The sequence below is a fragment of the Diceros bicornis genome, chromosome 17, assembly GCF_020826845.1.
Source record: "Diceros bicornis minor isolate mBicDic1 chromosome 17, mDicBic1.mat.cur, whole genome shotgun sequence".
NCBI lineage: Eukaryota > Metazoa > Chordata > Mammalia > Perissodactyla > Rhinocerotidae > Diceros > Diceros bicornis.
In genome coordinates, this window is record NC_080756.1 from 57,161,619 (window position 1) to 57,188,714 (window position 27,096).

Consider the following 27,096-nt stretch of genomic DNA (forward strand, 5'->3'; position numbering starts at 1 on the left):
AAAAAAAAAGAGGGGGGAAAGTTATTACTTCTGGATGGTGGGAATGCGGATATTTATCATTATTTGTCCTTTTCAGTAACTTTTCAAGTTTTCTTTTGCAGCATACTTCCCTTGATGCTCAAACTACTTGCTCTGTTCCAATAGTGGTAGGAAAACTGGTGGCACTGGACACTGAGAAGAGCATAATACTGAAGTTTATACTTGATTTAAACGATGCTCAAAGTAAATTTTGACTATACATGATTTTAGCCTTAACTGACAAACTTTAGAATTACTCCTCTTCTAAGTTGAGACTCACAGCATCAGCAACATGATAACTTAAAAGCAAACCACATGTAAAACACTTCCTTCATTTAGATGAGGATTTCTGAGGGACCAATCTTGGGTACAAAATTAAGTGAACCAAAATCCTTTTCTCCAGTGCCATCTGGTGGAAAACAGAGGCAACCTCATTTGTACCTTCCACAAACACCCACAGTCGTGGTTCCCAGGGCACCACTCTTTTCAAGGAAGCATCCTCTCTCGTTCTGGGGTTACTGTGTGATACCCTAGTAACTGTTCACTTTCTTTAGAGCCTTCCTCAAATTAAATTCTTCAGCCTACAGGTTAGATAAGAAAGATCTGCTCTTTCATTTTCTCCCACTTGCATTCCTTCTTTCATGGTTTTTAATCAAATGAGGCTTTAACTTCTTCATGAGACCATTCTGCAATCATAATCTGTATTCATCCACATTTCAAACCCTCCAGAGTAACAAATCCCAACAGTCGATTTCTATATTAAACATTTTAGTGTCATTTTTCTTTTACATAAATTTATGATGGTAAGCATTTTTCATTTAAAGGACTTTTTAAATATAACATATTGTCACTATAAATATGCAGTGGGAATTATAAATAGTTCCTTCTTCCAAGCACTGGATGAGATAGTAACAAATATACAGTATCCTACCAAGAGCCAATAAAATAGGCTAGATTTTTCAGACTTGAAAGAAAAATATCAACATAAAAAAGGAAAAAAAAAAACTAACAATGTTATGAATCCCTCAATTTGCAATAATGAGTTCCTCCATCCATTTATAAGCCAGAGAAGTAACCAAGCATGGTGGTAAAATTACTCTGGGAAATGCCAGCTGTACTCAGACAAAATAAGTCAATTCTAAATGGTTTCCCATTAGTGTTTTTTGTGGCTATGATTCCATTCGAGCTTTATAACATGCCATGCTAGACGGCTTTTTAATTGTTTCCAAATCAGCACTAGCAGAGGATGGAAACAGAGTCAAAGGCACTCCCTCAGAGGCTCAAAATCGTTAGATTTTGACATAGATTTAAATTTAGCACATTTCAGTCACTCTGTTGAGATGTTCCTGCAGGTTCATACAAACACACTGAACTGTTGGTTGAGCTTCTCTTCCTTTCTCAAAGTTTACGATAAAGACACTAATGCCCGTATTGGGGCTGGCTGACAGTTCAGATTTGCTCAGACTTGCTGGTAAGGAACACTTAAGGTCAGTCAGAAAATAACCAAACAGGCTTCTCATGTAAGCGCCGTGACTCACAACTAAGACACTGGCTGCTAATCCTGGAGCACCGCCGTCTGAATTAAATTCGGAGAAGCAGTGTTTTCCTAAAGGAAATATCTTTGCCAAAGAAGTTTCCAGGGAGTTGCTTGGAGCTCCTTGTGAAAACTGTCCTTTCTGACCCGTCTCTTTCAAGATCAGTTGACAAAGAAATTCAAAAAAGTCTTTTCCACGCATTTTCACCTCCAAGAAAAGAAATAAAAGGTTAAATAAAGAGACATTAATGACTGTCTTAAACACAAACATAAAACATAACATATTGAATTTTGTCTGTCATCGTTAAGTTCTACATAAGCAGATGCAACTCTCTATTTCTATTCATTCAATCAGTGGTTCCACAGACCTTAGTGAGTGAGTGCCCACCATGTTTCTGGAACTATGGAAGCATACTGGGGACACAGATGAGTAAGATACAATACCCACCTCCTGACTTCAAAGCACTCAGAGTCTAGTTAGGGAAACCTACAGAAACGGACGCCCATCAAATGAAACAGTGTTAACCAGGAAACTACACCCGGCACTTCCGTTTAGTCAGAACTACAACAAGGACAAAAAAATCTTTCCTTTACTAAATTAATAGCAAGTTTTTACAAGAAAATTATGAAAATAAAGAATAGAGGGAAAATCACCAATGTGCAATTGAAAAGCAGAATACTCCAAAGAAATGCAAGCCCAGTGATGACGTCACTTACAGAGCTAGGGAGGCAGCAGAGGCAGGAGGATTTTGTGTCTTGAATTATTTTGCCTCGGGCCTTTTTCAGTCTTGCCTATCGTTCTCCTTGAACAGCACCGCACTTGCTTTACTGACTACCACTACCACTGCTAAAGCCATTGCTTCGCACTCAAGGCGTTTTCTTAACAGCACCATCCAATAACACATTTTCTTAAATCCATTATCAGTAATGACTGCCAACTTAACAATAAACGAGAAAGACAGGATAGCTTAAAAAGGGGGAAAAAATGATATTGTGCAGAGTTGTTTTATGAACCAAACAACTTTCAAACTGCTTAGCTAAAATTTAGAAACATCTCCTTTACACAGAAAGTCAGGTTTCAGCTCCTCTGACGTCGGGAAGTTCATCAACGTGCCACCTGCCCCAGTGCTCTGTACCTGGTCTAAGGTCTCTCCTCCGGATGGTGTGAATACAGGGCATTCTTCTCCAGCTGCTTTGGCCATCGCTCTCATCTCACCCAGCGCCCTGCCTTCTGCAACTCCGTATTTCTGCAATGGTCCAAGAGAAAAAAGGGCCTCAAGTGAATTTTCAGCACAGCAAGTCCAGGTTTATGGCAAATTTAAGACAATCATCGGGGAATAAGCTTAGTTTCCTTCCACGTTCTTGATTATATCTCCTCTGAACTGATAAGAGGAGTAGACCCAGTAATGGGCCACGGACCCTAGAAAACCAGCTGACATTTTGCATTGTACACTGTGTCCAGGTGGGTTGTATGGAACAACTCACTTGAGTTCACTTAAGTAGACAGTGGGGCTTTACTGGACAAATACAGGGATTTGCACAGATTTCAGGGCAAGAGACTAACACATGCAAGAAACCAAGTCAGCCAGCTCACACCCACACATGCTCTCTCATTTGATCCTAATAACAGCACTAGGAGATGGACATTTTCATCTCCGTATTTATAAATGGGAGATCTGAGCTTCAGACAGGTTCAGCAACTAGCCTATATTCTCACAGCCAATAATTAGCAAAGTTAAAATTCAAACCCAGATCTATGTGACTTCAAAGCTCATCAGCTTTTTTAGATTCATAAAGATTGAGCCTTAGCAAAGGACACACAAGTCACAAAAGAAATACAAATGGCCAATAAACATGGGAAATCTACCTCATTAGGCATCCACAACGTGAAAATCAAAACGGCACTTTTAATAAGTTATTAAATTGGAAGACCGAAGAGACCACTAATAGCTAGTATTGATGTGAGAAAAACTTTCTCTTAGATCATTCATGGAAGCATAAACTGGCAATGCTTTTCTGGAAGGAAATTTAGCAATATGGATAAAAGCCTTAAAAAAAGTACACATTCAGCAATTCCATTTCTAGGAAATGTATCAGATATGTGTACAAAGAATTAACTACAAAGACGTGTAACATTATTTACATCAGTGGAAAATCTAGTTACAACCTAAATGTCCAACAGTAGCTTGGTTAAATAAAATTATGCAATATCCACATATTAGAATACTATAGAGTCTTAATTAGGTGATCATATGGATGTGCATTTATGGGCAGTGAAAAACACAGTAAGGGAGAAAAGGTGGTTAAAAAACAATACAGATAGTAGGATTACATTTAGAAAAATACATACACCATCAGCTAGACAGACAGACCTATAAACAGACAAACATGAACAAAAGTCAGGGGTACACATACCAAAATGTTCACTGTGTTTGTGCAGGGTAGAAATTTTAACTGTCTTTTTTCCCAAACTGTTCTTACCTTGAATTCTCTATAATGGATTACTTGCATAAAAAGATATTTAAAGAGACAAATCATTATTTATGGTTTGTATTGACAGTGCCAAAAGATTCTACCACCACCACGAGAGAGAAGTCTGATGGTAAAATATTACGTTTTTATAGAATACATGCACATTTCACCAGCTGCGCTTCCAGTGAAGTCCAAATGCTCACACCCTCAACTATATCTGGAGCAACCTCCACTACAAAGATGGACATTAAAAATCATCACCTGCTTTGTTTTCACAACAATGGAAACATCCATTTGTTAAATATTCAAATGCTACACTGAGACAGGTTAGGCAGTGAGGCCAGAGCAGGGAAGGAGAGGGCAGGAGCGACCTGCAGCTCCCCGCCCATGCTGAGAGCACAGAGTGGTGGGGATACCAACCGAGGAATGGTGGTGAAAATGTGCCGTGACGGAGGGAAATCCCGGACACAGACATACACAGCAGACACGTCTAATCTGGAGTCAGGGAATCACAGAGGGCCGAAGCCTCTGGGTGACAGGAAGTGGCCAGGCTTGGGGAACAAGGATTCCAGGCAGAGTGGAGAACAGAATCAGAAGTCCAGTAAGGAAAGTGCACAGGGTGCTTGGTGACTCGAAGAAGAGCTGTGAGAGGCACATGACCGGTGGTCCAGAGCATGGACTCCAAGGCCAGCAGGCCCTGATTTGAATCTGAGCTCTGCCATGAACTAGCTCTGTAACCCTGGGCATGGACTTGACCTGTGTGTGCCTTAGTTTCTACTTCTGTAAAATGCAGGTTAAAAAATGAGGTTTTAAAATTCACAATATCAGGTTGTTGTGAAGATTAATAAACCTGCAGCACTTGGAACAGTGCCAGAACGTGGTGAGCACCATGTAAGTGCTCGCTAATGTTATCAGTAAGGCTGGGCACTAAGGACAAGGGAAGAGGAGGGGAAGAGGAAGGGAAGAGGAAGGAGGCAGGTGGAGGCAACAGATCAGATCCCACAGCACGCTGAGGACCAGGTCAGTGTTAGGACAACCTCTCGAAGGTAAAAGAGAAGTAGTGAACTGTTTTATACAGGGTATAGCAACCAAATTTTCCAAAGATCACTCTGGCTCCAGTGTGGAGATTAGACTGGAAAAGGGGGAGCAAGACAGAAATTGGGAGAATCACTGTTCCAGTGATCTAGACGACAGATGGCACTGAACGGCAGTAGGATGGCAGCAGTGGGTTCGCAGAGAAACAAAGGATTCAAGAACTATGTAAAGGTAGAATTGACAAGATGATGATGGGATGTGCAGCATGAGGGACAGTGAAGAGTCAAGGATGCATGGCTTAAGCAACTGGGTAAAGCAGGAGTGGGCGGAGAGAAGACAGCGCATTCCACTGAGCTGGTAGTAGTGGTGGGGCACACAAAGAGAATAAACAGCAGGCAGTTTGATATGTGGGTGTGCAGCTCAGATAAGAGATCTAAGCTAAAAATACGTATTTGGAAACCATTAGCCCATGAAGTGAAATCATAGGAGAGCATGAACCTACTCAGGGAGAGAGCACAGAGTGAGAAGAGGTGGCCCAGCCCGGTGACAATGCTTTCTCCTACTAGGCCTGTTCAGTGCTCTGCTGAACTCCGAACATTTTTGCTTAACATTTGAGCATTGGTTCTCAGGCACAGAGTGAGCCTTTCCCAGCAGCGTTTATGCTGAAGCTCTCATATATTTGTGGAACTATAACAGAGAACACATGTAAGTGAGGGAAAGCAATTCTTTAAAGATGCTCCGGCCATTCTGTTACATTCCTATCCAGGCAGAGAAGGAAGCACAGGGCTGGCAGGGACATTAACCGGCTTATAGGTCAGTATTACAGAGCATCCTCAAGATACTGCTCTAGGAGGAGACAGGGTCAAATCTCACATCTGAAATTGCTGTATGGCTTCAGCTAATTCACAGTTTCAGAAAGATTCCTTTCTGGTATATAAAATAGGCATAAGAAAGTGTACTCATTCTTAAAATTGGGGAGTAGGGATTGCGAGGCTGAGGAGGGAACTTTTCACTTTTAAACTCTTCTGTACTGTGTTAAGTTCTTATGAGTACACATTGCTTTTATAATTGAAGATGTCTCCCTCATATGATTTTAATAACTAAATAAGACACTATCTACGTGAGTATGTAATAGCGATTGTCACATAGTAGATTCTTACCATATGTTAGCTGATTCTATGTCCCTAGCAGGAGTGCACTTAATTTTTAGCCACGTGATAAACTGAGGTGGTTTACTGATGATTCATGGCAAACAACACTATGTGAGGAAGTTACTTACCCTTTCTCGAAGTCTTGAATCATACTTTACTGTCATATCTTTGCAAAATTTGCTCTTCTCCAAAATCCCACACGTGGTCTGAAATTTGAAAGACAACTGTTTCTCTTCTCATAAAAATAATTATTTTGGCCAAAATGTCAAAATAATACATGCTGTTTTAGTGAATGAAAAAGAACTAGAAATAATTTCCCTTTGCAAAAGTTGCTTGTCTTCTGTACTGTTCATCCTTTGTCTCTTCATGCCAGATTTTGACATTTCCTTCTAATGTGTCTTCTAGTTCAGAGGTCAGCAAACTCCAAGCCCACAGGCCAAATCCAGATCATAGCTTGTTTTTATAAAGTTTTATTAGAACACAGCCATCTATGTATTGTTTATGGCTGCTTTCACAGTACAACAGCAGAGCCCAACAGTTGTGACAGAGACCACACAGCCCACAAAACTTAAAATATTTACTTACTATCTGGCCCTTTACAGTAAAGGTTCTAGTTCACTAATTCTCCATTCAGGTGTCTCTAAACTGCTGTTAAACCCATCCATTGAATTCTAATTTCAGCTGTATTTTCAGTTCCAGAATTTGCATTTGGTTCTTGTTTATATTTTCCAGTTCTCTGCTGAAATTCTCAATGTCATCTTTTATCTATGCATTGAACAGTTAAAGTCTACATCTGATAAGTCCCATTACTGGATAATTCCTGTAGCTGTTTCTGCTGCCTTTTGTTTTTGCTCATTTTTATTCATGTTCCCTTCTCTCATTGGGTGCCTGGTTTTTTTGGTTGACTAGAGACAGTGTATTTGCAAAACTGTAGAAATCATTTCAGTCCACAATCTGCCTTGTTTTTTAACCCTCTTCCCACAAATTGGACATTTTCACCATTACTGTTTTATATTGTCAATATTTGTTTATAGTTACGTACACATTTAACAATTTCTTTGCTCACTATTCTTTTTTGAAATTCAGACCTACCTTCTGGAATTATCGTCCTTCCTCAATTACTCTTTGAAAGTTTCTTTACAGTCTGTCTGAAATGTCTTCATTTCACCTATACTGTAGAAAATGTTTTGCTGGGTATAAAACTTGAGGTTAATCCTTATCTCTCAGCACATTAAAGAAATTACTATCGATATTGGCAAATTTGTTGATAGCCTAATACTGGTCTTTGGTAAATGATTTCCCTTTTTATTCTTTGGAGTTTTGCAATTTTAAGTGAAGATATGGGTTTCTTTTTATTTCTTGACTGGGATTTGTTATACTTCCTGCATCTGAGAATCTGTTGTCTTCCAACTTCTGTACAATTATTAATTGTGACCTCTTTGAATATTGCATCTTTCCCATTTTCTCTGACACCTCCTTTTGAAAGACACTAGACCTTCTCATCCTGTTCTTCATGTCTTTTAAACTTGTTTTTAAATCTATCATACTGTGCTACATTTCATTTAGTATCTCATATTTATCTATAAGCTAATGATTATTTCAGCTGTGTCTAATCTATAATTTAGTATATTCACTGAGGTTTTTGTTTTTGGCTTTTTAACTTTTTCTGTATTTTTAAATCAACTTTACTGAGGTATAATTTACAATAAAATACACCTATTTTAAATGTACACTTCACTGAGTTTTGACAGATGTGTACAGCCATCTAAGGACCATCAAATCAAGATACAGAAGAATTCCATCACCCGAAAAGATTCCTTTGTACCTTTGCCAGCCAATCCCTCCTACCCTGGGCCCCAAGCACTGATCTGCTTTACATAACTATAGATTAGATTTGTCTTTTCTAGAGTCTCATATAAATGGAATCATACAGTAGGTGCTCTTTTGTGTCTGGCTTCTTTTGCTCAGCATGATGTTTTAGAGACTCATCCATGTTGTTGCTGAGTTGTTTCCATTGTATGAACATACCATCGTTCATTTAGCCATTAACCTACTGATGAATACATGGGTTGTTTCCACCTTCTGCTGATTATAAATAAAGCTGCTATCAAAGAGTTGTGTACAAGTCTTTGTGTGGACGTATGTTCTTACTTCTCTTGGATAAATTCCTGAGGCTGAAACTGCTGGATCACACAGTTAGTGTTGTTAAACCGTGCAACTGTTTTCCAAAGTAGTTATTCCACCTCACGTTCTCACTATCAATATATGAGTTCTAGTTGCTCCACATCCTTTTATCTTTTTAATTTTAGCCATTCAAAGGTGTGCATAATAGTATCTCATTGTGGTTTTAATTTGCATTTCTGTCATGATCAATAATGCTAATAATCAATAATGCACCTTTTCATCTGTTTATTGGCCTTCCATACATCTTCTTTTGTGAAGTGTCTGGTCAAATTCAAATCTTTTGCCCATTTTAAAGTGGGATGTTTGTCTAATTACTGAGTTGAAAGAATTTTAGATATATATACACACCTGTTTATCAATCTATAGACAGATATGTATATATATGTCTTTGCAGATGTATACATATACACATTTTATATATATAATATACACATTTATAATTTTCTCTCAATCTGTCGCTTGTTCACGCTTTGTCCTAAGCAACCTTTGGCCAAACGAAGGTCATAAAGATTTTTCTCCTGTGTTTACTTACAGAAGTTTTATAGATTTAGCTTTTAGATTTGTTCTATACCAATTGCAAGTTAATTGTTCTGTACAGCGTGAGGTAAGGGCCAAAGTTCATGTTTTTCCATATGGATAGCCCATTGTTTCAGCACCCTTTATTGAAAAGACTACTCTTTTCCCACTGAATTACCCTGGCACATTTGTCAAAACCCAGCTGACCAAAAAAAACAAAAAACAATTGACCATATAAGTGTGGATCTATTTCTGGTCTCTCAACTTCTGCTTGAGAGAAAAAGTTTTTATTTCACCCTAATTTTTGAAGTATTTTCACTAGATATATACTTGGAAACTTTTCAGTCATTATTTCTTCAAAATATATTTTTTTATCCTCCATACTCACCCCCACCTACTTCTCTTTTGGGACTTCAACTACATGTATATCATATTGCTTAATATTGTCTCATAGTTCACTGACAACTTCATTTTTCTTTTTTCTAGTCTTTTTTCTTTTCATAATTTTGGAATGTTCTGTTTCTACATCTTCGTATTCACTGACTTCTTGTCTACAGCATCTAATCTGTTAATCCCATCTCGTGAAATTTTCATTACACAATATTGTATTTTTCATCTCTAGAAGATCAATTTGGTTCTTTTTTTATATCTTCTATTTCTCTTCTCACTATGTTCCTCTGGGGACAGTTTAGCCTCACTATTAAGGTGTGTTCCTTCTGAATTCTCCACCACATGCTCTGTGTATTGAACAAAATTTCTCCACTTTGGCTGGTGGGAACTCAAATGACTCCCAACCCTCTGTGGGCTCTAGGAATTATTTGGCTTACAGCTCCTCAGCAATTGTTCTCTCCCCTGAAGTTGTGTGTTGCTGGCCTCACGCAGTTTCATTCTATGCATGTGCAGATTAATGGGTCCCCAAAGACCTACGGAATCTCTACACATACGTCTAGAATTCTTTCTCTATGCAGCTCTCTCTTCCAGTACTCTGCCCCACAAATTCTAGTTATTTTAACCTCCCCAAATTCCAAGCGTTGTCTCCTTAACTCACTGAAACCCCTGGGCTCTACTTGGTTTCTCCTACCAGAGTCTGGAAATTGCTTCAGACAGAAAACCAGGACAATCTGAGGGCTCACCTCCTTTGTTTCACTTCATCTGGGGATCAGAGGCCTACGCTGCCTGAAGCCCAATGTCTGAACACAACTGCTCCACAAATTTTGTCCTGTTTTCTTGTTGTCTGTGGGCGTAGGCTACATTCCAACGGTATTATTCCCCCATGACTGTCACAGAAGTCTCCTTCCATTGAACTTTTAGAAGTTGATTTGGCTCTTTTTTAAATCTCTCTTTAAGTTTTTATAGTAATCTGTTCCCTAAAGATATTTCAAACATGTCTTTTATTTCTTTATAGTAACGTAGTTTTTTTTTTTTTTTAACTGTATCTGGTAATTCTAATATCTGATGTCTTTATGGGTTAAATTCTCCTGTCTGTTGTTTCTGCTGGCTCTCTCTTATGAAACCTTCTGTGTGTTTTTTTAGACATTTTGTTAGACATTTTCCCCAAGCTACTCTAATTTAAAAATTACCAAAATAAAATAAAGTAGGGAAATAAAATGAAAAGAAAAGAAATTCTGTTGCGGGGAGAGGTGATGTCTGTGTGTGATTTAATTCCCTACAGACTCTGGTAGCCGAGTTTTCAAAGTCACAACCGTTGACACTTTTGAATCATCAGCCTACACCTTGACTCTAGACCTACCTGCTTTGTCCTGGTGAGGTCACTGGAGAAAACATGAGTAAACTGCACATTAGTAAGAAATACACCAGCAGCGGCTGCTTGTTTAAATCCAGTTTCTGAAAGAGGCTCATCTACTCCTTGTCCTGTGGTGTTAAGAGAAGGAACAATAACACTCAAATATACATATAAGGGATGCAAATAAAATCATACTAAAGAGAACATAAATAGCATTTATGTATATTTTATTAAAAGATTTCCTTGGGTACTTTTCCACATAACTTTTCAGAGAACTGACAGCATGTAAAATTAAGCTATACTCCTATAAAGACTCCAGTATTCAAATTTTCATAAAAGAATGTCTGCCTAATGAAAACTAGATGATGATGAGAATTCAGGTATCTCCAGCTCTCCCCTCCTTCATATCCGCCCATCTCTCTATCGGCTGTACTTTATTAATGCTGGCTCCGAGAGCACGTTCTCAAGACAGGGTTACGTTTGGATAGAAGGAGCATCACCTAAACAAGCTTTTCCTTCTTTATCTCCATTACCCAAATGTTCCATATTGTATTACTTTCCCTCCCTCCCTCCCTCCCTTCTTTCCTCCTTCCTTTTCCTTTTACATTTTAAAAATACTTTGAAACCTCTATTTCCAGGAGAAAAGCTGATTAAACACTTTGAAGGATCCTCCTACTACAAAAGAAATGTGTGTGTGTGTTTGTGTGTATGTGTGTGTGTTGTTCACAAGTCATAAGCAAAATGTCCAAGAGGCAAAGCAAAGCAACCAAAATATCCTTAGCTGAAACTTGAACATCAACGGGAGAAAATGGAGCTGCCATGATATCAGCACAAACAGGGGGTGGTTGGGGGAGGGGCCACTGCATGGGACAGTAAGGTGGGAGAACTGAACTCAGCATTCCTGGAAGCCAGGGATCTTGTAAGGAGGCTGATGTAGTCTCAGTCAGTGGTCAAATCAAATGCAAATGCTCTTCAGAGCAAGTCATTCTCAATAAAAGCTAACAAGTTTTCTCCTAATTTAGAGCAAATAATAGTTCAGTCACTAATATAACACACAAGAAAACAATCCATCATGAATGAAAGTCAGCAGAAGCAACAAAATAGATTTAGAACTATTAATACTTTAGACGTTGGAATCGTCAAATACAGACTATAAACTGTGAATAAAACATAAAGAAAGAATCACAAAAATAAGTAACAAGAAGCCATCAAAAACAACCAGACAACTAAAAGAACCAAACAGATCTTTTAATAATGAAAAACAGGACTGCTGGAGGTGAGGGGGATCCCTCAATGGATTTGATACTGGCTCAACACAAAGTTGACATAATGGAAGCCATATTGTAGAAAAGAAACCATATTGTAAGTTTGAATGACCTCTGATTAACCCAGACACACTGTAGATTTTATGGCCCCTCCCAGCTGCAATAAGTTGATAACTTTGTTCTTTTGAGTTCCTTAGGAATGTGATGATCCCTGGGCAGAAAGTCTATGCTGATAGCCATCATCAACGACAACTGAAAGATCAGGGTATAGGGCTTTGCTCCAGTCTCTGACGCATATTCAGTAAAACAAAAGACTATCAGGAACTAAGACCAGATGGATGCCCCCACCCAGAGACCATCCCCCTAAATAACTGGCCTATAGTCTTTGTTCTGTAAGATGGTTCTTTTGCACATTAGTCAGCCATCTTCCCTCTTGCTAGCAAGCTGTAATAAAGTCCTTTCCCTCCTACTTCCTTGCCTCTTGACTATTGGCATGTCTTGTGGTGGGCAGATGACCACCCCACCTTGGGCTGTGACAGAGACTCAAGTGCACAGAGGCTTAATGAATTCCAAGACAGGGCTGAAGGTATTGCCCAGAATGCAGCACAGATACAAGGAGATGGAACACATCTCAGACATATCAGAGACACGAAGAAAAAAACAAGAATTCCTAACGCACATCAATTGGAACTCCAGAAAGAAAACAGAGAAAATGGAGGAGAGGAAATATGAAGAGATAATGGCTGAGAATTGTCCAGATATGAGGGAAGACATAAATCTACAGATAAAGGCAACATGATGTACACCAAGCAGGATAAATTTTTTAAAAAATCCTTCCTAGATATATTAGGGGAAATTGCAGAATACCAAATCAAACAAAAGACTTTAAAAGCAGTTACAGAGAAAGACAGATTACCCACCGTGGAACACCATTTGGCTGAAAGAAGACTTCTTAACAGGAACAATGGAAGCCAAAAGAGCAGCAGAAGAGTATCTTCCACGTGCTAAGAGAACCGGCAGTCTAGAACTGTCTAGACTAAAAGAGAGTGAATAGAACAAGAACAGAATTGTCTAGAATAGAAACAATTGAGACTATCTTTACTATCAGCTGATCTACACTAGGGGACCTTTCAAAGAAGATACTTCAGGAAGGAAAGTTTGAGATGCAAAAGAAATGAGGAGAGAAACTGGTAAATATATATATAAATCTAAACAAACATTGTCTAAATAAATTAAATAATAATGTCTACTTCATGTGGTTAAAAAACCATAGGACTAATATATTAAACAACAGTAACATAAGTTCTTTGTATTTTGGGGGGAGGATATTAATCTTATGTTTTATTAGGTATGAGTGGTAAACATTTAAAGGTAACCATTAAAAGAATAGAAATGGTTTATCATTTCAAAGCCAGTAGGGAAGACAAAAGGGGGTTGGATAAGAAAAAGAAAAATAAGCACTTAAGAAGTAAAAGCAAGTAAGAAGGAAAAGAAAGACTAGAAAAAGAAAGGAGAAAAGAACACCAAAGAAGAAAGTCCAAACATCAGTAATCAGAACAAAAGTAAACAGACTACTCTTGCCAATTAAAAGACACATTGCATTAAAAAAAAAAAAAAAAAAAGAACCAAAATCAGCCACCTACTATTTACTAGCCAACACTTAAGACATCAGTAGACAGAAAGGTGGGAAGGAAAGAATGGAAATACATACCAGGCAAATCCCAACCCCCCAAACAGCTGGGGTAGCTATATTACTATCAGAAAAGCAGGCCTTAATGCAAAAGTCTTAGTAAAGATTGTGAGGATCATTATAAATAATCAATAATCCAATTCACTAGGAAGATACAACTATTTTTAAACTTGTATATGCCTAGTAAAATAGGATCTAACTATATAAAAGCAGAATATAGAAAGCAAAAATTGATAGAATTTCGGGTATAAGATAAATTGGGCATCACAGTGGGAAATTCAAAATATCTCATGCATAAATTAATATTTAGGTCACGCAGGCAAATTAGTAAATTTACAAAATTGGTAAAGTATAGAAGATTTAAACAAAATCAAGGTTGTTCATCTGAAATATAACTCCAAACCCAAAAATCAGAGAACATAGATTCTTCTCAAGCATACAATGGTAGATTTATAAATACTGATCATGTTAACAACTTTCAAAGAAGTATTATCAAATAGACCATATTGTCAGAACACAAACAATTACACTGGCAGCCAATCACAAAAGATGAAGAACAAAAACAAAAAGCCTAGTCATTTGGAAATTTAAAAAGCAGTTCTAAATAACTCATAGGTCAACGAAGAAATCACAATGGAAATGTAAGATACTTGGTGCTGAATACTTATAAAATTACTACATATCAAAACTGTAAGTATGCAACCAAAATGGTACTTAGAGATACATAAGCCTTGAATGCTTAACAAAAAGAAAAAAAAGAGAGGCTATAACTTAAAGAACTAAGCATCTAACTTACAAAGTTAGGAAAAGAACACAAAACAAACCTAAAAGACAAGTGTGAACACAAAAACTTTTTTTTTTTTATGAGGAGATCAGCCCTGTGCTAACATCTGCCAATCTTCCTCTTTTTTTGCTGAGGAAGACTGGCCCTGGGCCAACATCTGTGCCCATCTTCCTCCACTCTACATGGGACGCCACCGCAGCATGGCCTGCCAAGCAGCGCGTCAGTGCGCACCCGGGATCCGAACCGGCGAACCCCGGGCCGCTGCAGCAGAGCGCACGCACTTAACCGCTTGTGCCACGGGGCCGCCCCCCCTCCCCAAAAACTTTTATCCGTGTTCCATCGTCGGTTTCTCATAAAATGAGACAGAGGGCAGTCCTGAAGGACAAGGTGGTACGGAACACAATTCCAAAGGATGCTCTGGGTGGGGCACATGTCCCCGGAAAACAAAGGTTCATTTAATTATCAGACTAGTTTCCAGAAGAGGGAGTCAGGCTCACTGGGTATGAAAATCAGTTCCTGCAAACCCCAGATGTCCCTAACCAAAAAAAATTAAAACTAAATGCTTTTATAATCACAGCACAGAAACAGCGTGTCCAGCTGAAAGCTGATCCAAGATATTCTTTAAAAGCCAGACTAGCTGGATCATAGGGAGAGTAAAAGATCCGAGTCCAATTAACAGCATAAGGGAGGGGGAATCTGTCCAGAATAAAGTAACAATCCCGTGTGAGAACAGGAATTCTCTATCTAAACCTCTTCTTTGTTACTACTAAAAATAAAATAACTATCTTAGCAGAAAAATACCATTAACACCAGCCAGTAAACTTTATCCTTCCAAATATGAAATAATTTTAAATCCCACAAGTTATATTTTAAGACAACTAGACCCAATATAACTCCTCAGCTGACTGGGCCACTTTGAAGCTACCCATAAACAACTTGGAGCACTGTTCTTTACAGCCGGTTCACCTAGGAGACTTATTCCTCTTGGTTACCATCTGCTCTGATCATATTTCTGTGACTATGATGCTTTAATTCTGTAATCCCAAATCTGATTAACTCACGTATCATATTAACACTAAAGGAGAGAGCCAAAATAATAGTCAGAGTATACCAACCTTGAATTATTTTCTCCTTGTTAAATCTTGTTTCTCCACTAAAACAGAGAGAGGGGGAAAAAACTTTTAATATCAAATTAGGTTATTTTGGAGAAGAGAAAAAATCAGCAATGAAAGGTAATGATATTCAAAAAGATGGCATATCAATTTTGTAACATACTTCATAGTCTAATCTGTAAAATTATAGTTTATTCTAAACTAATATTTGCAATCATCTACTCTAATGTACTTAATGAGCTAAGAATTTCAAACCGCCTCAAATTAAAATGTATAGATCATAAATCAATCTTAACTGAATTGAAGGTAGAAAATTCTATTAAAATATATATATACATATAATTTTTGTTAAATAATCTTGTTATAATAATGTCAACCAAAACTACCTTCCCAGGCAGCAGGACCAAAACATGAAAGTCAGCCCGTTCGTTGCCGGACCGAAGGAGAAAGCACAAGGGAATCTGAATGGATGGGAAAGAAGCTCACAAGCCTTCAGATGCCCTGCCTTCTCCTAGTTCCTAGATCTTCTCAACCTGCTCCATTGTGTAGTGCTGAGGACGATCTTGCAGATCACACTGAAGAACAGAGGTTTGGTACTACATTTTTAAGAATTAGACAACCAAACCAAAGCAAAACAACTTTGAAGCAACCAGAAGAGTGAAAGGACTGCATACTGTCACAAAATAATGGCCACTCGACGCTGGAGGGGAAGAAAGTGGGGGGCAGGTACCCGGACAAGACTGCAACAGGGCAGACCTACAGTAAAAGCCATCGTCAAATACATGGAAAGCTATCAAGGACAATTCAGGCGAGACTCCCTTGAGCTCCTCCTCCGTGCTAAGTACAGCGCTATGCACTGGAGACACAGAGACGCAAAAGACCCGTGGCTGCCCTGAGAAAGCAGCTGGATTGTTCCGTGTGGGCACTGGACCTAGAATTGGAAATGGTGGGTAAAAATAGTAAACAGGTTTCTTCAGAGCAAGTTATTTCCTCATTTGGAATCAAACTTCTACAGCCCAAATTTATATCCCTCTATGTCAACGAGAGGTGAAAATCCTTTAAAATAAACTTCATTGCCATATAACAGGCTCGGGAATAAAACTGCTTCAGCTCTACGCTTACCAGCTGGGTTAATCTCAAGTGCCTCAGTGTCCTCATCCGTGAAATGGGGATAATAATAGTCTCCATCTCACAAGGCTCTTGTGATAATTGAGTGAATACAGGTAAAGCATTTAGATCCGTGCTTAGCTTTTAGTAAGCACTCAATAATTATACTTGTAAGTCATTTTTGGACAGAGCTATACAGAAATCAAAGATTTAACTTAATGCATTTGTAATCTTTTAAAAATTGTGAAATAAACAATATAAGCAAATAACGTAACTATAAAGCCAACATCCACATAATACCACCCAAGTTACCAGATCACTGCCAGCCTCCTCGACCCTGTCCCTTTCCCATCACAATGCCCTCCTAGCCCCAGTGGATCCACTACCTTGGATGCTCTCTGCTTTCCTTTCCCATCCATGTAGAGCACAGATCAGTTTGCCTGTTGCTGAATTTTATAATGAATTGCACCTTACTACAGTATTCCCCCCTCATCTGTGTGGGATACATTCCAAGACCCCCAGTGGATGCCTGAAACCACAGACAGTACTGAACCCTGTCTACACTACATTTTTGCCCATATTAAGTACTTATCATGCACTGCAGCCGTAACTTTTGCAGTTTGATGTGTGACACGAAAACTAGCATGAATTTCTTTTCCCTTCACAATTTCACGGATAGAAGATTCATTCTTACTGTAGATCTGAGTAACCTCAGCATACAATTTTTTTTCTTTCACCTTTTCACTTAAAGGAAGCACTTAATGGCTTCTCTTTGGCATCTCCGAATACCCAGCATCTCCACTCTTGTACTTTGGAGCCATTACTAAGTAAAATAAAGGTTGTTTGAACACAAGCACTGCCATACTACACCAGTTGATCTGATAACCAAGATGGCCCCCACAAAGGGATGATTCATGTCCTGGGCGGGATGGAGCAAGATTTCAGCACGCTACTCAGAATGGTGAGCAATTTAAAACTTATGAATTGTTTATTTCTGGAATTTTCCATTTCATATTTTCAGACTGCTGTTGACCACAGGTTACTGAAACCACAGAAAGCAAAGCCACAGATAAGGGGGGCCTACTGTCTATGTAGTCTTCTGTATATTGCTTCTTTGGTTCAACACTGTTTGTGAGACACCTCAAGGCTGTTGAGTGTGGCTGTACTTCTTACACTCTCGTTACTGTGTAACACTGCACTGTAAGAATTTACCCCAATATATTTATACATTCTATCGTTGACAGATATTTAGATTGCTTGCGGTTCGGGGCTATGCTGCCATGAATGTGTTTGTGCAGTGTGCATCAGATTCTCTAGGGCAGTGGTTCTCAAAGTGTGGTCCCCCGACCAGCATCATTGGCATTGCCTGGGAACTTGTTAAAAACACAAATTCTCAGTCCCCATCCCAGACCCGAATTAGAAACTCAGAGGCCAGGGCCCAATCTGTGTTTTGGTTTTTTTTTAAAGGAATGAAGTTCTTTTTTCTTTTTTTTAAAGAATTTTTTTTTTATTTTTCCCCCCAAAGCCCCAGTAGGTAGTTGTATGTCATAGTTGCACATCTTTCTAGTTGCTGTATGTGGGATGCGGCCTCAGCATGGCCAGACAAGTGGTGCCTCGGTGCGCGCCCGGGATCCGAACCCAGGCCGCCAGCAGCGGAGTGCGCGCACTTAACCGCTAACCCACAGGGCCGGCCCAACAATCTGTGTTTTAATAATCACCAGGTGATTCTGATGCACGCTCATGTTTGAGAACCACTCAAGGATTGGCAAACAACTCTTTTTATAAATAAAGTTTTATTGGTACATAGTCACACCTATTTGTTTATATACTGTTTATGGCTACTTTCACACCCTAATAGTGGAATTGAGAAGTTCAGACAGACTGTATGGCCCGCAAAGCCTGAACAATTTACTATCTGGCCCTTTAATTAAAAGTTTGCTGACCCAAGCACTAGAATTGCTGGGCCACAGGGTATGCAAATATTCAACTTTATTAGATAATGTCAAAGTGGTTATACCAATTTTTACCACCCTGCAGTGCTCCACATCCTCACCAACACTTAGTAATGTAAGAGTTTTCAATTTGTGCCAATCTGGCACCTGAACAATTTATCTTATCTTGATTTTAATTTGTATTTTCCTGATTACTATGAAAGCTGATCACCCCTGCTTTGTTTTTAAGTGAAGCACTAGTTTAAAAAGAAAAAATCTCACATGGGATTGATTTTCTCAGATACAGAAAGGAACTCCATCAGATCTTAAAGCCAGAATCACGAACTCGGGTCTCTGCCCGGAACCTTGTCCCTTGTTTACAAGAAATAGTTGCCAAGCCCTGCCTAGAGCAGTGGTTCTCAAACTTGAGCACATATCAGAATTCCCTAGTGGGCTTATTAAAACACAGACTGCTGGACCCGGCTACTACGTGCTCATTCTTCAAGACCCAATACAGGCAGCCAGATCTTTTAGGTAGCCTTTCCTCGCCAGCACTGCTCCCCACCTACCAATCCCGCTTAAACACCCCAACTCTCTGCTCCCCTTTTACCCTGGCACTACTACTTTAAGGTATCATCTGTATGCTAACTAACTTTTCAGTTGTGTGTCTATCCCGGCTCCAGTTCCTTAAAGGCACAGACAGAGGTTGCATCACCCTAACATGCCCAGTACCTGGAGAAAGTTCTGGAAAATAACAAAACCTCAGTGTATGTACTCTGTGATGGAGGGTCATCTGGAAATATCAAAATGACAAATCTGTTTACCCTCTGATCCAGCAACTCTATTACTGGGAATACCTGCATTCATCCCTATTTAAAAGAATATTTGCTACAGTATTATTTCTAATAGCAAAAGACGGTAAATAACCTACATGTCCATTAACAGGGAACTGGTTACATTAACAAATAAACAGGGGCTGGCCCGGTGGCGTAAGTGGTTAGGTGCACGTGCTCCACTGTGGCAGCCCTGGGTTCGCCGGTTCGGATCCCAGGCGCGCACCGACGCACCGCTTATCATAAACCATGCTGTGGCAGCGTCCCATGTAAAGTGGAGGAAGATGGGCACAGATGTTAGCCCAGGGCCAGTCTTCCTCAGCAAAAAAAAAAGGGGGGGGAGGATTGGCAGATGTTAGCTCAGGGCTGATCTTCCTCACACACAAAAAAATAAATAAACAGTGGTATATCTACATAATGGAAGACTGTGTAACTGTGTCCCCTCAAAAGAGAGAGACTATATGAAAAGATATGGAAAAATCACCAAGATATATTATTAAGTAGAAAAAGAAAGGTGCAGAATAACATAAAAAGATTATCTTTTTAGAAAGAAGAGAAATAAGAATAAACATTTGGATATGCACAATAAAACACTGGAAAGACACAGAAGAAACGAACATGGTCCCCTATGGGGTGAGAGAAGGACAACAGGAAGATGAGGAAGAATTGGTTTGGTTTCTAAATGTGTGGAATTATTAGCTTTAAAAAAATGTATGACGAGTAAATTAAATTACACAGAACTATTTACCAATGATTTGCCATTATCATTGTTGTTGTTAATATTAATGAAAGATTTCTTATACTCCAAAACTCACTCAGAATCATATGAAATGGATGTGAAAGAGGATATTAACCTCTACCACTCAGACAGATAAAGCACCCAGGGCAACGATGCAGTAGGGTTCCCAAACACTGGATTCACTTCCCATCCCAGCCTCATAACTTTGCTGAGACCAAGAATGAAAAAACTGCTGTTTAAATACAAGTGACATCCTCTTTAGATAGCAGTTTTGTGGCCAAATTCAATTTCCAGCAAAATTCAAAGAACCCCACCCCCTCTATCCCATATTTACTTTTATGCAGAAACCTCAAAAGATTTTGCCTACTTTATGTGGATTACAAGCTCTCTTGCTCATTTCATAAATTTAAAATCAAGAGTGAAGGAGAAGTTAACAATTTTGCCAGTCCAGGTCTCTACAAATCACAGAAAATCAGCAGAGATGATAACTTTTTGTATGCTTGCTAAAAAGACAGCTCAAGATTTTAATTTAATCCCAAGAGCTGATTTGATAAAAGATTCAGAATAAAATAAAAGATTATATCACTAAAATGTCATCCTATAAAAAATGGAATTCCAGTACTTTGATAGCTTTGTAATGGCACTGCCCCACCATCTAACCATTTTTGGTGAAAGGAGAAAAAATAGCTATAATATAACAAAAGATTTCATTTAGTTATAAGTCAGTAGAAACTGCTGCAGACATTATTCTATTATTAACAATCACTGGCATTCTAATGGGCATTTTGCCTTCAAATTACTTTATAAATATTACAGAGTAGGACTCTAGAAATAGAATTTATTTCCAAAAACATTCATAAATATTTAGTTTTATAGCTTTTATCAGCTTTATCAAGAGGTTTGTATAAATCCTTGAAGCAACCATTTAAAGTTAGTTTGTTTTGGGAGTGGCAAAGAAAAGTAGGTGGCTAAAATAGTTTTGCTGTTAATCTAATTCCCGATTAACCAAAGTTTGGCTTGTGACAGCAGCAGAGAAGGTGGAGGGAAGGTGAAAAGTCAGAGGAACATATTTGGAAGGAGTCAAGAATAACACCACTCATTTTCAAAATCTGCAGTGTGATCCATTTCCAGAACACAACACCCGACTCTGCAAGAATCCAAATGGTTATGCCAAGAAGCTGTCTTATGACCAGCCATTTATAGGCCCTACAAATATGCATCATTCACTTTGTAGATTATCACACTGTTCTTCACTTAAAAAGATATTTTGTTAGTTCTAGTTTATATTCTAAGGCATTTCTTTAGAAATAATATGCAAAGCTTAATTTCCCAATCACATCTTTTTAAAGATTCAATTCAGTAAACAAGTACTCAGTTTGCCACAAGAGAGAGACAAATCATGAGAATTAGAATACATTTGGGACAAGTTTTCAAGATACATATGCTTTAGTGTACGTGGAAATGTAAAGCCTCACCTAGTATTTAATCATGAGTACAGCTTTATCCTAATTGCTCTACACCAATTAATTCATTTGAAAATACAGAAGATTTCAAGTGTGAATAACAGAGACTTTCACTAGATGGTTTGAGGGGAAAAAGAACATAAGATACCCAACTCATGACACATTTTTGTTTATATATAGATTAGTCTTGGTTGCAAAGTCTCTCCCAACTGATCAACTCCATTCCCAGAAAACAAACATCACAGTAACATAACAATTACATACCTTTAGAAAAGTTTATAGATGATAAGATTTATTTTTCTTGCTTTATTAATGACCAGAATAATGATTAACATTCAACAAAAAGTAAGTTAACTGACGCTAGAGGTAAAGAAAAACAAATCAGTGTTGCTATCAATAACTTCACTAATTTATCATCTTTAAGTCATTAAAAGTAAAGTAAATTCAGTTTGTAAAAATATTTTTAAGTTTTAGGAGCTAGTTAAAAATAGAAGTGAAATACGATGGTTTTTCAAGCAGCTGATTGCAGACACCTACAACTAACATTTCAAGGGCACTAGGGCCTTCATTGTGTTGTGTAGGTGATGGAAATGCCAGCCTACATACTGGAGTTTTCAACACGGCTGCACCATATAAGATCATGAGAAGTTACAGTTGAATAATATGAGCAGACTTGAAGTTTAAAATCTTGGGCATTCTATTCCAAAAATGATACATACTGGTACTTTCACTTCCAAATATGATGAAGATAAACACACATAAAGTAACAGCACAAGATTCATAAAGAATTTGGTTGAACTTAAAGAAATTGCTTTTAAAAGTTTTCTTGCATTGTCTGAAGGCGCACTGTTCAATAGAATTATCCAACTCTTCAAAAACACTGATCATGCCATCAGTTTCAAAGCATCTGACTATCTTATAGAGTTATACAGAATCAGGTAATAGAAAACTCAAGTGCCTATTCTCAACATTATGCTAAATGATCCAATCTTGCTGATTCCAGTACGAGTCAGTATATTTAACTATGGTGATGATCAATCAAGATTGACATCATTTCTTTTCCTGAAAGAATCATCAATTTTTAGCTTTGAGAACTCTAAAAGAGAAAAGCAGGATGATCCACACAGTGTAGCAGCTAGATCTTAAGTTAGCACGAGGGAAGCCATCTTAGGGAAAGGAAGCAATATTGTAACTATATACGACCCTGACTCACTAGTCTCTGTGAATACATTCTAGCCTGCGCGTAGCCTAGATGATTAAGCACCTGTCAATTTTGCAAAATACATGATCTGCTAGTTCTATGACTCTTGCTCACGTATATCTCCCAGCTGTGATAAGGTAACTTTGTTCTCCCCAAGAACATGAGGACCTCGAGAAAGAAAAATTCTGGGTTAGTATCCATCACGAGTGACAAAAGAGATAATGAGGCGCCTTGAAGTTCGTCACACCGGATGGTTGACATCCCTAAACCTCCTCCTTCCCTGCTCATTTCCCCTATATAACTGCCTCAAGATTCTATATGATTTTACCATCGTTCTTTAGGACACTAGTCTGCCATCTTCCGATTATGCTAGCTAATCGTATAAACTTTCCTTTCTCAACCACTGGCTTGTTTGCAATTGAACAAGCCCCTTTTTGCTCAGTTACAACAGGAAAGCAGCTAACCAGGGGGCCAGCCCAGTGGTGCCACAGTTAAATGAGTGCACTCTGCTTAGGCGGCCCGGGGTTCGCAGGTTCAGATCCCAGGCACGAACTGATGCACCGCTTGTCAAGCCGCATCCCATATAAAGTAGAGAAAGATGTTAGCCCAGGGCCAATCTTCCTCAGCAAAAAGAGGAGGATTGGCATCGGATGTTAGCTCAGGGCTAATCTTCCTCACAAAAAAATAAATAAAAATAAAAAAAATAAAAAACTAAGGAAAGCAGCTAACCATAACTCTACCAATTATTTCAACACTTTCTCACAAATAAAATAGAACAAAGCAAACTATTCTTATCATTCTTCACCATTATATAAGGAGAAATAGAAAGTAGCCTCTAAAATGGCTGGTGATGTTCAAGCAATCTACAAATACTAAGCTTTAACTCAATAAAACAGGAGGCAAAAGAGTACAGTGGTTAAGAGGATGGGCTGTCAAGTTGCTGCCTCCCCAACTTGCCATGTGACTTTAAGCAAGTTACACACCTGCTGCGTCTCAGTCTCCTCACTTGCAAATTCAGGAGCAATCCTTACCTAACTGGATAGTTGTCAGAATTTAATTACAACAGTGCCTGGCACATGATAAATTATTAAGATTAATTGGTTTCTATAGAAATCCTATGAAGAATCAATTAAAAAACCAAGCCCTTTTTAAGAAGCAGAGAGGGGATAAAATCCACACTCCTTTAACTATTGTCTATTAAGAATCTGAATAGGGATCACCTGACTTTTCAAGGGAGTGGTTTGCTACTCAGATTTCCTACAACTTCTGAGCTTCAATTACATGCCAGACACTGTGCTGACTGGGTCAAGGCATCCAGAAAGTGCTCTAACACCGGAAGAAAGGGCAATCAGGACTCTAGTCCCTGTTCTGCTACTGATTAGCTGCTTGACCTTAAGTAGGTCATAAAACGGTGGTAAAGCATTCTATAAAATGGAGAGAGGTGGGGGAGAAGAGATAGAGAGGAACTCAATTTCTAGTTTAGGTATTAAAATCCTGCGTATCCTAAAGAGACAACTTCAGATGATTCCCAAGATTATCTTCCTATAAAGGAAGAACAGGACAGAAAAGACAGCAGGTACAGTGAGCTTGACAAGGTTAAATCATATTACTGTTCCTTGTGAGCTCCATGAAGTCAAAAACGGTGTCTTACTTATCTGTGTAACCCAGTCCACTGGGACATAGCACCCACTCAAAATGCTGGTCTGATAAACTGTACAGACATACTTGAGGACTAACTGCATTTTTATTACAGCTGTCCTTATAGAAGTTATTTAATTCTCAAATATATGTCTTCCCCTCCATTGTGCTATAGACTTGACCTTTCTTCCATTTAATTCTCACGCTAACCCAGTGAGGGAGGTATGATCACTATCCCCATTTTATATACGAGGAAACTGCCCTCAGAAACATTAAGTCAGTTAACAAAAGGCCAGGTTACGAGGCTCCTAGCTGGAGCCTGGATTCTAACCTAGGTCTATCTTGCTTGAAAAATCTGTGCTCTTAACCACCCTGAATTTCACTTCCTATTAAGAGTCGGCAAATAACTGAGAAGAAAAAAGATAAGAGACATAAAAATATGCCAGCATTTAGCTCACTGTAATGTTATGATAAAAAGAGTTGTTCAGGGTGACGTGGTCAGCTGAGACAAGGGCGGAGGGCCCTTTTTTCTCTCCCAGAAACGTAACCTCTGGAGAGAAGAAATAAATCTCAAATATACGTCTGCGGGGCTGACTGTCCTGGGAAATGAGGGGGAACAGCAGAGACGGAGAGGGGGCATGGCGGAAGGCAGGCAACCAGCATCAGAACTCTCAGGCTTGGACGAGCTATTCTGCAAACTTGGAATCTGCTGGGGACCAAAACGGTGCAGAGAGACGTCCAGAGACAAGGTTGTCTTTCTTCAGCTTTAGCTCTGCCGCCAAGCGGCTGGGAGCCTTGATCATTTTATGCTCATCCAGACCTCACCCTCCTCCTCTGTAACACAGGACTGACAATATCTAACACCTGCCTTTCTGGCTCAGCGTTGCTGGGGGGAGGAGGGGTCGAAATGAAACAGCACGTACGAAAACACCTGGAAAACAGCCCGGAGCAAGCTAACCCTCCGAGGAGTGAGCAAGCAGGGAAGAGAAGGGATGACAGACCAACGGTCCTTTCACCCACAACAAAACGCACTCAATGAAAGGCACTCCGCGACAGCAATACTCACTGTCGGACAACGGTCAGAGCGAAGCGCGTCATCATGCTGGCCCCGGAGGCAGAAGAAGCCAAGGCCACAGCCCGGCCCGCGTCCCCCGCCCCGCGCCGCGCCGCTGCTCCGCACTGCGGGCTCCCTCGCCCACCCCACTTCCGCCTATCCCCGCCGGCCGGCCGGCTCCGCGGCCATAGGCCGAGGCAGCCGCCTACGTCATCTCCGGAAGGCCAATCAGGGCGGTAGGAAGCCGACAGGTCGGAGGAGACTGGTGACAGGTGAGGCCCCGCCCAGGGCTGCGGCGCTTGCGCCCCTGCGCGCGGGCCTGTGATTGGCGCCTGAAGGTGCGTGCGGGGCCCGCCCTGGAGTCCGCTGTGGAGGCGCTTCTTGCCCGGGCAAGCTCGCCTCCTGGAGACTCAGGGTAGATAACGAAACCGATGCCCGGATTTGGCGTCGTTCTGATTTGAGGCTGGACGGCAGCCAGTAGCTTACCTCGCTGATGCACAGCGCCTGACCCATTGGGTCCTGTGAGGTTTAGCTTTTAACCCCTAACACTGGGGATGTAGGATCAGCAAGGTCTGCGGACTTAGACCGACCCAGTTTCAGTCCGCTACTGCGCCCTGACAGACAACCCCTGGAGCAAGCTTTAGTCAGGCTCTTTTGAGCCCCCTTCTAGACTAGGCCTCATGCTCGCCGAGCCCGGTGTTGCCAAAGAATCCTCCTAAGCCAGTTTCCCAGAATACCCTCGCCCTTCTATCTAATCAAGTTCCTCTTCCTCCACTCTTGATTTCTGATCAAGTTCCTCTTCCCCCTCACCCTTGATACCTAAGTTCCTCCTAGTAATTTTCCATTCTCTCCCTCACCCTGGCCCCTGGCTATAAATCTCCACCGGTCCCTGTGTATTCCGAGTTGAATTCAATCTCCCCCATTGCAATATTGATCCCTATTGCAACGGTCTTGAGTAAAGCTCCGCCCTGACGTCCTCTGTTTTTTTAAAGAGCTTCTGATGAATAATTTCTCTTTAACACCCTTCAGGGCCTTGAGAACTGAGTTAACCTCTCTAACGCTCAAACTGCATAATATGTGAAATGGGATGGCACTACCGAGCCATGACACAGGTAAAGCTCATGTTACCTTTACGTTAGTAAAGCTTGATAATGTTACCTTTACAATGTCTTCTATGCATTTTTACCCAAATTCTCATATTTGATAATGCATTTTTTCCCTTGAATCCCCAGTTATATACGAGAAGATGGGTTCAGAGAACTTAAGTGATGCATGGGACACTTAGATCTATAGCCGCACTTTCAATACAGTGTCACATGTACAGTCCCATTTGGCCCCCAGAACAACTCTGGGGTAGAGAGGGTAGGCTGTATTATCGTCACTCAAGAGATGAGAAATCTGGCCTAGAGAGAAAGTAAGTAATTTTTCTAGGCTTACAGCTTGTCAGTGGTTACACAGGACTAGTTCAGAGATTCTCCAACCTGCCTGCCTGTTGGAATCATCTAGGACTTTTTGAATGCCAGGCTGCACCCCAGAAAAATAAAATCTGAACTTTTATTCTGAAAAATAAATTCTGAACCCAGGCATCAGTAATTTTTAAAATCCCCAGCTGTTTCCAATGTGCA

General features: G+C 39.7%; 1 protein-coding gene across 1 annotated transcript; it reads right to left on the minus strand.

Moving 5' to 3' along the window:
- TIGAR (TP53 induced glycolysis regulatory phosphatase) lies at nucleotides 1–25,694 on the minus strand. The gene is made up of 6 exons (XM_058559023.1): nucleotides 25,484–25,694; nucleotides 15,509–15,546; nucleotides 10,661–10,782; nucleotides 6,339–6,416; nucleotides 2,689–2,799; nucleotides 1–1,760 (listed from the first exon to the last, which is right to left on the minus strand). Exons 1-6 carry the CDS (start codon nucleotides 25,516–25,518, stop codon nucleotides 1,332–1,334), a joined length of 813 nt encoding a protein of 270 aa, XP_058415006.1. The 5' UTR covers nucleotides 25,519–25,694; the 3' UTR covers nucleotides 1–1,331.
- Between the last annotated feature and the right edge of the window lie 1,402 nt (nucleotides 25,695–27,096).

What these genes read in the sequence shown, in the direction of transcription:
- TIGAR (XM_058559023.1), bottom strand. Translation starts at nt 25,518, where the DNA reads ATGATGACGCGCTTCGCTCTGACCGTTGTCCGACA. An exon ending in CAAGGAGAAAATAATTCAAG is followed by an intron (nt 10,783 to 15,508) that starts GTTGGTATACTC and finishes TTAACACCACAG; the next exon opens with GACAAGGAGTAGATGAGCCT. An exon ending in ATTCAAGACTTCGAGAAAGG is followed by an intron (nt 2,800 to 6,338) that starts GTAAGTAACTTC and finishes GGACCATTGCAG; the next exon opens with AAATACGGAGTTGCAGAAGG.